The following is a 12,713-nucleotide window of genomic DNA, read 5'->3' as shown; positions in this document are numbered from 1 at the left end:
TACACCACTCGCTTGTTTCTCTATTATCTAAACCTGCTAAGGATGTCCTCATTTAAGCATCACAGCATTTAATAGGTGTAAGGTAAGTTCTACAAGAAACAAATCATTAGGCAGGTTTCCAAATACAAAATCATCCATCACAAAAAAAGTTTAAAATCGTCTTCAAAAGCCTATCCTTTGTCCATTCTAATGAATCATTGATACCGACTTCCAGACTGGCAAGATTCCCAACGTTCCCTCAACTTAGGTATAACGCGGCCGTCTCCTGGCTCCACCACTCTCGAAGACGTTCTGGACTCGCTCTTGGGGTTGCCGTCGCAGCCGGCGAGGATCCCCACGCCTCAGCCCAGCCCTAGGAAGGCTTCAAGCCCCTATTATTTGATGGGCGGCAAGGTACATAAGTTTATTTACTTATGACTATTTTAAACAGTACTAAATAAATACCTTAAAGTTTGAATTCTAAAAAATCAAACATAAATCACAGTCGATAGAACAAAAAAAACAATACTGGTACATCCCAAATGGTTCCTACCAGTCCGCAATAACCGTTCTCAGAGCCCCCGGTACGAACAACTGGCTAGTAGCGGGCACAGCAGCGCGTCCCCCGCCTCGAGGTTCGCGGGCACCCCCAGCGAGGGGCACAGCTCCATCACTGACAGCCCCGACCACGACCGACCAGGTAGGAACGATATGTAAGTCTCAGCCGTTCCAATTTTTCTATTACACTACCACACCATCACATAAGACTAGGCCCAAACGTAGTCTAACACTCAGCACTAGTTATTTTTGCTTGTTATTCATTATAATATCTGTTACGCTGTCTGACGGACTCATCAGGTATCCGCTCTAATGTCTAGGCGTATTGTGTAAATGGTTTTTCAATATTACCTACCTTGTCGTTTATCGAGTAGGCAGCATGAAATGTCCTCCGCGGCATGGTTGTTATTTTGATTTTCCGGTGTTTATCGACGTTGGTTCTGAGTCTTACGAAGTATCTTGATGTCATTAATTTAAGATTCGCACCATCAACTTATTGTTGATCCATACTAACCGATTCCTTATGTTATTCCAGGCAAGGATACAGTTGATAATCTTGGCGCCATGCAAGAGTCGCGACGGTCGCGTTCGGTGCAGGGCGAGCACTCCCGCCGGAGAAGTGAGCCTTTTGCCCAAACGAGTGTCTCTCTCGACCGTCGCACTAGCCTCGATGCCGCAGCCCTACGCCCTTCCGATGGTCACTTAACTCATCATGATTCCCGAACTTCCCTAGCTTCTCTGCAGACTGAAAATAGCACAGACGAAGCTTTCGTCAAGTGCAAATATCCAAAATGTCCCTCCCGAGCCCCTTTACCCGATGCCAAACGACACTACAAGACTTGTCACAATTGTACCACAATGTATTGCTCAAAGGAATGCCGCAGGGCGCACTGGGAGAAACACAGGAAAGTGTGCTTGCACACGCGAGCGAGCACCCTGTGCAGGCAGATCATATCAGCAGCCAAGGAAGACGCCGATGCCCTGCATCAGATTAGCACCATCGCTCACAAAGGCTACTTGGCCCTCGGGAGAGGCGTTGTCAAAGTATTCTTTACGAGTCCCGAGGCGGCCGAAAAGTTTACCACCCACGGTTATCAATATTTAAGTGAGCCGGAATTTATGAAGTGGACGTCTCTTCAGCCGAACGAAATGGGTGTAGAATTATACACTGAAGTGGTGAAACTTTGTAAAGCTTACAACCCTGAGACGAGAGTAATTTTATACGTGGCTGTGTGTATTATCAGTGAAGTGCCGACTAAAGGTGCCGTCAAGTGGGAGAGGCAGATGGTGTCGAGATGTGCTAAACTACGTCTCAGTAAAACAGTAACCGCTGCAATACAGGAGCAGAATAGAAGGAGACATAGAAGAGATAGCAAGTCAACGCCAGAAGATAGAGAAACTCTAATACTAACTTCAAAATTAAGCAACGCGGGAGAGAAGAACGCAGCTACGGCTCACAAGTTTAGACAAATATGTTTCCAGAACATATCGAAGGAGCTAGAATGTAGAGGGGTGAATTTGAAGAAACATTTCCCCGAAGTCTACTCGAGATTGGGAGCGTATGTAGACGGTACGAGCGATAGGTTCATCCCAATGACCATTTACCCGAAAGATGTGACGAGTGGGAAGTCATTTATGTGCGTGATCATGCCGGACAGTGAGGTGGAGAGCGGTACGCCAGTAGACGGCAAGGTGACAACAGTAGACGTAGGAGTAGACCGGTCGCGACACCAGCTGTCTACGCCCATGTGAGAGTATGTTATACGTAGGTCGATAGAATATGCTGCCTTGCTCGGCAGTTAACGTCTACCGACGAAGGTAGTGGAAAAGACATTGTGGTTTATTGGTGATGTGTATTTCCCAATACCAATTCTTCTTAAATAAATATTATTATTTAAATTTTAATCTCCGATTATGAATCTCGTGTGTGAAATGAAAGTTAACGTGCCCTTAAAATTGTATTATGATTATTATTTTAGATACCTATAACTATTGCTAATATACGCTATGTACGCGACTTAAAACCGCGCATAGAGAATATAATATATAAATTGAGAATTCTATAAGTTCTGTTTCAGAAATTCTAACATGCAATCCCAATATATTTAGGACGCATGTTGTTGAACACCTTGTGTAATATAATACGAGTTTTACTAACTTTGTACAAAAGACAATTATTCATATTTATATCGACATATTCATGAATCGACAATTTAAACTTAAACCGGTCATCAATTCATTGATATAAAATTTTAAGTGTGATCTAATTGAACGAGTAATGAAGATTTGAACAGATTTTTTGAACAAAGTTATCAAAACTGACGCATGATATAATTAGCGTGCCCTGGTTAGAGCTTATAATAATTTACAAATCCACAATATATAAGTTATATTTACCTCTTGTTACTTCCCCGTTACTATGAATGTGCACTTATGTTAGATAAATATTTAATTTAAGAGAAATATACGACGTTGTGACGTGTGTTAAAAGTACATTTTTTATTCTAAGGATTTAGAAATTGTTTCAGCAATTTGACAATAGTTTAAATTTAAAAATTATATTTATTGCAAAGCCTATATTGGCACAGAGGGATGTATTTAAGATTTTTTTTAAAAGAGATGGAATATGCTTTTTATTATTCAGAAAAGTGATTTTTATACAAAACGTAAGCTTATGCATGCGAGCGACTAGTGAAAGTTAATACAAAATATAAAACGATTCTAGTGTTTTGTCTTTAGATAGATGATTCAATTAAGATTTTTTTAATGGAAAATTTACACATTTAGGTATTTGTAGTAAACATTTTTGTGTGTGAGTCTAGTTGTCCTACAACATGGCTCATTTCAACTGATGTGGCGTAGTGAGTGCGGAGCCAGCGATGAAAATCAATTTTACCCAAGATGTGAAAATACCACAATAATCAGATTCACTATACATTTACATATCTACCTATTGATGCTCAACCCAGGATTTTAGGAGGTGTCATCAGTTCAGTACTACGCCACAGCACAATTTTAGAATTTTACTCATCGGCTGGAGCGGAACGTGCAGTATGGATATGCAAGTGTCAAATATTCCTAAACCTTTACATTCCATTTAACCGAAAGGCACAAAATAAATAGGTTTTAATTAATACGGTGCCAAGACTTAAAGAGAGGTCGCGCTTGACTAAAAGGTATCAATATTCTTTACAGACTCTTCCAGAAAATATATGTATTACAACATGAACCAAAGCGTATTTTGATGAAAGTTTGAATAATAAAAAACGGTGAGGGCTTACCTATTGACTAAAATCTGAAATGAAAGCATTACATATAAGTCCCCAAAAAATATTAAGAAGCCATGTTTTTATTTATTTGAACTTTCATACAAATACGCCATTTTTCCCCTCAGCTGCGGCGGTGGCAACAATTCTTCCAAACGGGCATTCTCTGTGGTAACTAAACTGTAACGTGTACTTATTTATATCGTTGTTATATAACTTAAAAGACAAAGTAAATAATGTTTAATGTTTAGGGTTCTGCTTCATTTTGCGCTCATGGTAACGGCGTGAATGTGTGAATTGCTAGATTTTGATCAAATAATGATAAAGGATGTAGACTGTGAAGTTCCTTGACCGCAAAATGGAATCAGCCCTTAGAAATAGATACCATAAATGTTGTGTTGTCTGTATCCAACCTTAACTGTCGATATATAAATGCCTCATCCATAAATTAAGTTCTAACGCATCTCTCGAAGAAAACAAAAACTGTATCATCAAATTCTCCAAAATGATTCATTCATGTATCGGGCGCTATCTATATTTTTATATCATGCCTGAGAAAATGTGTTAAATAAACATATTTTATTACACTTATCTAAAAAAAAAAATGGCCCACGACGATGCGAGTAATATTAATGTCTTGACCTGTGTATTGTAAACTAACGCTCATTAACATTTTTCTATATAATTCTATAATAAATTATAATTTAGACATTTTTAAAACTAATCTACTATACTACCTACTTGTAAACGCCTATAAAGATTTTCATACATTATTATATTCATAATGTTGCCATATCAATTGTTTTTCATAGTCTGGAATCCAGATTTTTTATCTAGTTGTCCCTTATGTATTTCAAATAAACGGCCCAGCTACTAATTTTGTTTTCTTTCGTTACCCACCTTCTCAAAAAAGAAGAGAGATTTTCATGTCAGCACAGCGTAGTAGACATCATTGCCAAGAAACGCGAAGGCGCTCTAATATCTTGATCTTAGTCTACTGGTTGACTTAGAATGGAGTATGGAAAATATTATCATGAGTGTTCTATATATAGAACAATAAAAATTCTACAAAGGTATTTATAAATACCTTTGTATAATTTTACCTTTTGTATAGGTATCTTTGTTTTCAAAGTTGCCGCCACTTCTATAGATTGTCTATGGGTTCACAATAGAATAGTAAAAAAAAGAATTAATTTATGATTAAACAGCACAGCATTTTGTAAATACCTATTTATATAGTATAATTATGAAAAATTCATAAAATAAATGCAAGAAAACGTTATAGATTTATCGCTTTACACTACTAGATTTCAGAACGAAATCAAGTCTTTGACCTTTGACCGAGTGACATTATTATGACATTTGTTGGATTGAAATCAAGCAATACGGACGGACGGGTATCAAACCGTGCTGTAATTTTCATCGCATCAAAGTGAACTATCGCGTAATTAATAGTGTTATTATTTTTCAAAAATAATTGTTGATAATGGTGCCGTCGACCGTGGTGTATGTAGCGGCGGTTCCAATCTCAGTGATCGTCGCATTGGGCTTGTTACGGAAGTGGAGAGCTAGGAAATGGGCTACTTGTGCCAGCAATACATGTTTGAGAGGGAAGACCTTCCTAATTACTGGAGCGAACAGTGGAATAGGTTATGAAACTGCTAAATCTATTGTTAAGAGGAAGGGGCGCGTGATATTCGCCTGTAGAGACATCGGTAAAGCCAAGGAGGCTATAGCTCTCATCCGCAAAGAACAACCCAATGGGGGTGAGATGGTAAGTCAAGTCAAAATAAATACTATTTTTAGCAAATATTTTTCGTCGGCATTTATAATTAATAGTACAAACTATTTTTATTAGCTGACATCATTTTTAAGTTCAACTGGTTATTTGTTTATGTCATAGTCTTTTTTATATTATTATGCCATCGATATTTACGAGTTATGACGAAAAGAGATAAATTTAAATTCTCAGTATCTTTTAGCATGCTGCATAGGAGTGATCAAACCATTTACTAGTAGTTTATTTAAAGGCAACAACAAAGTAATAATTTACATAGTATTGACTACTTAACATATTTAAGACAATAACTATAATAAAATTCATATTCCTTGAGATAAAGATTTTTTTGTAATGTCAATGTGAAGTCAATCAATATGAACATAATATTATTTTTTATCTTAAAATGTATCTCAAAAAAATTTAAGCACCTAAAGATAAGTCAAAAGGCTTAAATGAAAAATAGAAATCATCATGACAAAATAATCTTGCTTACTAACAATGATTTTGAAAATTATATAAATTATTATATTACTTGAAATCTTATCTACTGTAACACAAGTGTTGAGAGAAAATATAATATTGTTGGCAAACCAACAGGTTATCAACATTTGACTTGTAGCACCTACAGCTATCTTGTGAACAATGTTAATGATATGAAAACCGTAATTTTAATTGGGGTACTATAAATTAAAATCATTTATACAACATGTAACGTAATTAACGCACACCCTCAAACACCCTAATTAGAATATTATGTTATAATCATAATACGTACACTGAATTTTTAATTTAACATCTATATGCATTGTTATTTACTAAATTAGTTACACCAATTCTTGGAGAACTTTTTGGTCATACTACTACACACGTGCGCAACATAACGAAACTATGGAAAAAGCCGACAATACACGAAGTCTTATTACTTTGAGTTACAGTCTTTTTGAATTTGTTTTGACTGTACAGGGTTAATATGACAATAATTTCCGTAGTTTTAATTATTTTTGGGATAAAAAATTACCTATATTAAAAATGATATAAATCGATTCACTAAACGATTCTGAACAAACTAATTTCAGGATGTGCGTTAATTAAGTTACATGTTGTATATATATGTCACCTCCAAAAGGTATCTGTGGAGACCTAAGGGGGGGCCTATGTTCAGCAGTGGACTTCCTATGGCTGAGATGATGATGATGATGATTTATAAGTGGAGTACTATATCAGTAGATTGCTACGACAACCAGAAGACACAATGTTCCACGCCCCTAACAAATAGCCAATCTCCATATCCAGAATATAATGTTGATCTGGTTGTTTTCTCATGAAATTACACAAAAAATCATACTAACTTTACTAGTTTAGTAAGAATTCTGGTCAATAATACATGGTTTTGCATAAATAAATACTTCCTGCCTTATCTGTGATGACATTATCTCAAAATTTTTAATAAAACCTACAGTATAAAAGACTTCATTACGTAAAACATGTATTTTTTTGTGTAAATTGAGCCAAACAAAGCTATATAACTTAATCTTAATATCAAATAACTGGTTATACAACTGCATAATAAGATATTGCATCATTCTTCATTATATGTAGATATGTAATAATTCTGTGTCTCATATTTAGAATATGAATAAATTTAAAACCAGAGATTATTTTAAACCATTTTTTTTTCAGATCCCCATGCAATTGGACCTCTCATCATTTGAGTCCATAGAGAACTTTGTAGAAGTTGTAAAGGCTGGTTTCCACAAGATCGATGTACTCATAAACAATGCAGGTGTTGTTGTACCGTTGAAAGAAGATCTTAAAACAAAGGAGGGATTTGAAATTCACCTTGGTGTTAACCATTTGGGCCATTTCTACCTCACAAACTTACTGTTGGATCTTTTGAAGAGGGCAACACCAAGCAGGTATGCAACCTCATTAGTACAATATTTGGCTGCTTGTTAACACCTTTGCCTTGCATATAGCTTGCATAAAGGTGGAGTACCTATGTTCTGTTCATCATTGGGAAAGATGTGAAAATTAGATTAATTAACTTCTAAGTTTAACTTAGGGTGTAGAAATAGGTATGTGTATGTATTTTCTTACAGTTTCCTAATTTTATCTTAACAAAACTTAGCATTACTTACATTTTGCAATTTGTTACACCTTGCTAAATTGATTTATCACAATGACTAGAAAAATGATTTTAGGTCATTTATGATTTACTTGATTAAGAATTTATCTGAATGATTGATGTATTTTTTCATAGGTAATTACGTTTTAAACTATAGATGAGTAAGCATATAACATACGTCTGATAAATATTGATACCTATTTAAAACGCTGACTAGATATATGTTCAATACATATTATTTGCTTAGAAATAAAATAAACAATAGGTGTATGATATCAATAACTTTAATCTAAAGTGTTTATAATCTCTAATTAACAAACAATGTAGTAGTGCCCTACTATTTTATCAAACAGTAGGTAATTCAGTAAGCCTCTTAGCATAGATAAAAAACTAGACAAAACCTACTGTTATAGATATAACATTCCAATATTTTGAAGAATACTTGCACAAATTAATGATACTAATATACTCTGTTACTGTTACTGTTACAGCCTTTTTATCGTCCCACTGCTGGGCACAGGCCTCCTCTCACACGGAGAGGGATTGAGCATTAATCACCACGCTTGCTCAATGCGGGTTGGCGATTTCAGACTTTATAGTCCAGGTTTCCTCAAGATGTTTTCCTTCACCTTTTTATCAGCCATTGGCGTCTAAGATGTACTTAGAAAGTACATACAAACTTGGAAAAGTTGCATTGGTACTTGCCTGACCTGGAATCGAACCCGCGCCCTCATAATTGAGAGGTTGGTTCTTTGCCCACTAGGCCACCACGACTCACTAATATACTCTATACTAATATAATAAAGACGAAAGATGTCTCTGTTTATTGTAGCCTAAAGGCTCTAATACTACTGAATCAATTTGAAATATGCTTTCACTTTGTAGTTAGACCCCTGAGTAACATTAGGCCATATATTATCCCGGTACGGGAAGAAATTACACGGGCAAAACTAACAGCTAACGATGAATAAAGCAGTAGTTAAACTCGAGTACAATATGAAAATGTTTGGGATTATAAATTTCATCTTTCATTTTCCATCTATCACTAATGAACAGAAGCTCTAACCAGCAGTTTAAACAGTAGCAATAATAAATAAACAAACAAACCCGTACATTAAACTAGGCCAGGTGGCGTGCTGTATAAACAACGGACAAAACAGATTCGAATGGTTTATACCTATCTTAAACGCGTATACGCTCAGTATAAAAATAGCATTATGTTATATAAGGCCAAGGCATTGACCGGGAGATAGTAGGAATCTTTGCACAATATAACAATTACTTTGAGTTTTTATCGACTGAGTTGCAGATACTAAGTACCTAGGTTCTTTTGAGGTTTTATGGGCTGACAACTTGCAGATACTCAGTAGGTACTTATAGGTAGGTCTAAAAATACGCAGTTGGAACAAATAGCATTGTTGATTCAAATAATGAATACCAAAATCGGTTATTTTCCAAAATGTTTGTACAAAAACGTAGGTACTTACATACATGCATAGTTGGTTACTTACTACATAATGCAAGTTGATATGAACAGGGTTTAATGCGAGGCATTCGGATTACAGTTAAAAAGAGTGACTGTTATTGCATATTGTTATGTATGTTTATCCCTCTTACACTCTGAAATCTGGACTTGAATTCTAGGTATTGTGTGAAAATAAGTTCCAGAAAAATACTACCAGACAGTGTTGACATGACTAATCGATTTACACAAATAAATCAAAACAACAGTACAAACTTCACCCTATTAAGTAATATGCAAAGACTAGCGCACCTAATTATAATCTAGCAAGTTTACAATCGATTTATTTTCGATACCTAGCATAACTTGTTTAATATTTACAAGTCGATTTCCCGCGGTTTCTACCGCGTCCAGTGGAAACTACTGCCTGTGACAGGATAAAATACAGCCTATGTTTCTCGGGAAGAGTGTAGCTTTCCAACTGTGAAGGATTTTTAGGGTACAAACAAATGTCTCCTCTTTATTACATTTAATTAATATTCATTACAGAATAGTAGTGCTGTCATCTACACTGCACGAGCGTGGCAATATCGACTTTGATGACTTGAACTTAAGGCAGCAAATTGAGCAAGCTAAGAAGACTGGTGGGAACGCCCGTCACAATCCAGGGTATTGCAACTCTAAGCTGATGAATGCGTACTTCGGAAGGGCGCTGGCTTGTAACTTGAGGAACACTGGCATCGATGTTCATTTGGTCTGCCCTGGATTTTGTGCTACTAATCTGTTTAGGTGAGCTGATTTGATTTTTTTATTTATGCATATAGCAGTAGTAAAATATTTTTTCTTTTAAGTGAGGGCCCGATAGTGGTACCCCAGGACGACATTTGCCTAATGGAAAATTTGAAAATTGATTATATCTTCTGATTCGTATCAATGTACCTATACAGCTGAACTTTTTATTCAAAAAGTGGAAAAGGATCTTGTATGTTTTGTTTCTGTGACCTTTGAAACGTTTTCAAAATAATTTTGCAGAGTTCCAGATTATTAACATGAGTCTTTAACATTTCAGGCATTCAATAAAATGGTACCACTACATCTTAATGGCTCCTATATTGCTAGCTTTCATGAAGACTGCTAAACAAGTAAGTAATTCTTTATAATGTTATATTACATATATAAACATAACATATATACACATACATTATATTACATATAACTGATTTGACTGATTAATATTAATACTAAGACCCAGTTGCACCATCTTACTTCTTACTTATATTAAAAATGTGAAAGTTTGTGAGAATGTATGGATGTATGTTTGTTATTCAATCACGCAAAAACGGCTGGACCGATTTGATTGAAATTTGGTATGTAGATAGGTGATACCCTGGATTAACACATAGGCTACTTTTTATCAACACACCACGCGGGCGAAGCCGCTGGCGGAAGCTAGTTTAACTATAACGATAACCAAACCATGACCAGCCGCGAAAGATCAAATCGGCGAATTGCCTACTGAAAAAATTGTTCGGTTATCGTTTTAGTTAAATGGTGCAGCTCACCGTAAGTAATGTAACGAGAAAATTGTGCCCAACATTGCACTAAAACTAAATACTCGGTTTACCATTTTTTTTTTTTGCTAAGACAAACTTAAATGAATCGCCATCTGTTTGCATAGATATCTCCATAAAATATCAGATACATTTTTATTGATGGGCTAAGGCTAATCCAATATTACCATTTGATAACTTTTATCTGTTGATATAGTAAACAAGTTTATTGCTATCAGTCATGATATAAGCTTATCGTAGGAACATCTTAAAGGCTTAACAATCTAAAGTACCTACGAATTGTGATGATGCAACAGCTGTCACTGTTTTCTTCATATTTGAAGAATGCACTTAAAATGTTAAGCTTAATCAACAAATGTAAGCGTTATAAAAATATTGCAAAGACGCAAAAACTCACCCCTTGATACTTATACCCATTTTCACCAACAAATACCTAAATTAAGGGATCCCCTAAGAGCATTTACGGAACACTTAATAAGAATTTCGTTTTCACCAAAGTTTAGGTATCCCTTATCCATAGTTATTTATGTCAAAATTGGGAGAGCCCTTATTCTAGTGGCACTTAGATTAAGAGATTGTTGGTGAAAATGGGCACTAGGTTCCTAAAAATGGTTTCTGCGCAGCGACTCGCGTAATGTGAGAACAAGTTTGGCGAGATCTATCCCATTAATATTATAAAAGGGATAGTTTGTAAGGCTAGGTACGCATTCATATAAAAACAATTAAGGGAGTATGGATGTACGTATGTGTGCAAGAACTACCGAATGAATTTTAATGAAACATGTCATTAATATAGCTTATAATTACATCAATGATATCGGCTACAGATGCGAATGCAAAAATGAGCGGAACCTAGTACATTATAAGCATAAAATCAAAACTAATCATAACTCAAAAATTTCAGGGAAGCGAGACAGTAATATTCTGCGCCACAGACCACAGCATCGAAGGTAAGACAGGCAAGTTTTACCGCGAATGTGCAGAGTATAACTCCAAGTATAATTTCGATAAGGATGTGGAAACCAAGTTGTGGACCGTCAGCGAAGAACTGGTGAAGGCTAGGAAGCCACTATGAATGTGTCAAAAATGAGGTAGAATAGTGCCATCCGATGTCAAATTGTGTTGTTTTTAGTGGTGTATCTTCGTTTTATGTGTGGTTTTTCAAAATAGGTTTAAAAAATAAGATTCTACTGTTCTTATATATTCTACCTTCTGATTTTCCACATAATGTTAACGTGTTGGTAACTGCAAAAATATTAATATTGTTTGTCGTCACTAATAACATTTTCGATGTCGAAAAGTGCCAAATTCTGATAACAGAAATATGAAAGAATGAGTCTTAAAACTTTTCTAGCTACCCCACACGTAGAACGAAGGTACAACATCTGCCAAAATTAGGTATATTTGTATCTTTATATTTTTAAGCTGTCAATCTACGTAAACTTTCATCAACGATAGTAAAACAGCACAATTACTTAATTTCAACCTTGTTACTTAAAACACTAGGTTTAGTTTTCCATATTATATTTAATAATTTTATTTAATCATGGCCACGGTTGTGTTACAAAGCATAATAATTCCTAACAATGTATAATCTCAAGATACTCGGATAATATCGTTGTTAAAAACAATTATTAGGTGTATTTCCTTCGTAGGTTAGTTCTTTAGTAAATGTGGATATTTGTAAAATATTTATTACAATTTTAAAATGGGTTTTTGGTGTTTTTTTTTTACTGGTTTATAATTTTCCAGTCCTTTCCCTCAACTATATGATCCCCAGATGGATTTATTTAATTAACAACAAAGGCGGTCAGAGGCCCGTTACATTTGCTTATATATAGTAAAAAAGGATTCAGTCGTTCTTCTCGCAGTTATCCAAACATACCGACATTATCGCCTATGCCTCCTGGTTTGGAACCTGCTATGCCTGCTATGCAAACAGGTTTAAAAAATATAGATGGCGCTACCACCT

The 12,713-nt window shown here is 35.4% G+C and overlaps 2 protein-coding genes across 2 annotated transcripts in view; both read left to right on the top strand.

The window, feature by feature from the left end:
* Positions 1 to 4,680, top strand: part of LOC124641613 (serine/arginine repetitive matrix protein 2) — a 107,786-nt gene extending 103,106 nt beyond the window's left edge. Inside the window, exons 9-11 of the mRNA XM_047179768.1 lie at positions 215 to 393; positions 556 to 679; positions 1,073 to 4,680. Coding sequence (XP_047035724.1) covers positions 215 to 393; positions 556 to 679; positions 1,073 to 2,289 — 1,520 coding nt within the window. The 3' untranslated portion in view covers positions 2,290 to 4,680. The remainder of the gene's footprint in view (positions 1 to 214; positions 394 to 555; positions 680 to 1,072) is intronic.
* A 472-nt stretch (positions 4,681 to 5,152) lies between these two features.
* Positions 5,153 to 12,454, top strand: LOC124637326 (retinol dehydrogenase 14-like). Its single transcript, XM_047173693.1, has 5 exons — positions 5,153 to 5,577; positions 7,264 to 7,499; positions 9,720 to 9,959; positions 10,240 to 10,312; positions 11,646 to 12,454. Exons 1-5 carry the CDS (start codon positions 5,290 to 5,292, stop codon positions 11,814 to 11,816), a joined length of 1,008 nt encoding a protein of 335 aa, XP_047029649.1. The 5' UTR covers positions 5,153 to 5,289; the 3' UTR covers positions 11,817 to 12,454.
* Positions 12,455 to 12,713: the final 259 nt, after the last annotated feature.

Source organism: Helicoverpa zea, chromosome 2, assembly GCF_022581195.2.
Source record: "Helicoverpa zea isolate HzStark_Cry1AcR chromosome 2, ilHelZeax1.1, whole genome shotgun sequence".
In the NCBI taxonomy this organism is placed as follows: Eukaryota; Metazoa; Arthropoda; class Insecta; order Lepidoptera; family Noctuidae; genus Helicoverpa; species Helicoverpa zea.
The sequence above is the reverse complement of the archived record's forward strand: the minus strand, read 5'-3'. Positions and strand labels throughout refer to the sequence as shown.

Excerpts from the sequence above, each read along its gene's own strand:
- LOC124637326 (XM_047173693.1), top strand. The coding sequence starts at position 5,290 with ATGGTGCCGTCGACCGTGGTGTATGTAGCGGCGGTTCCAATCTCAGTG. Across the intron at positions 7,500-9,719 it reads AAGAGGGCAACACCAAGCAG|AATAGTAGTGCTGTCATCTA; the intron begins GTATGCAACCTC and ends TATTCATTACAG. Across the intron at positions 9,960-10,239 it reads TGTGCTACTAATCTGTTTAG|GCATTCAATAAAATGGTACC; the intron begins GTGAGCTGATTT and ends TTAACATTTCAG.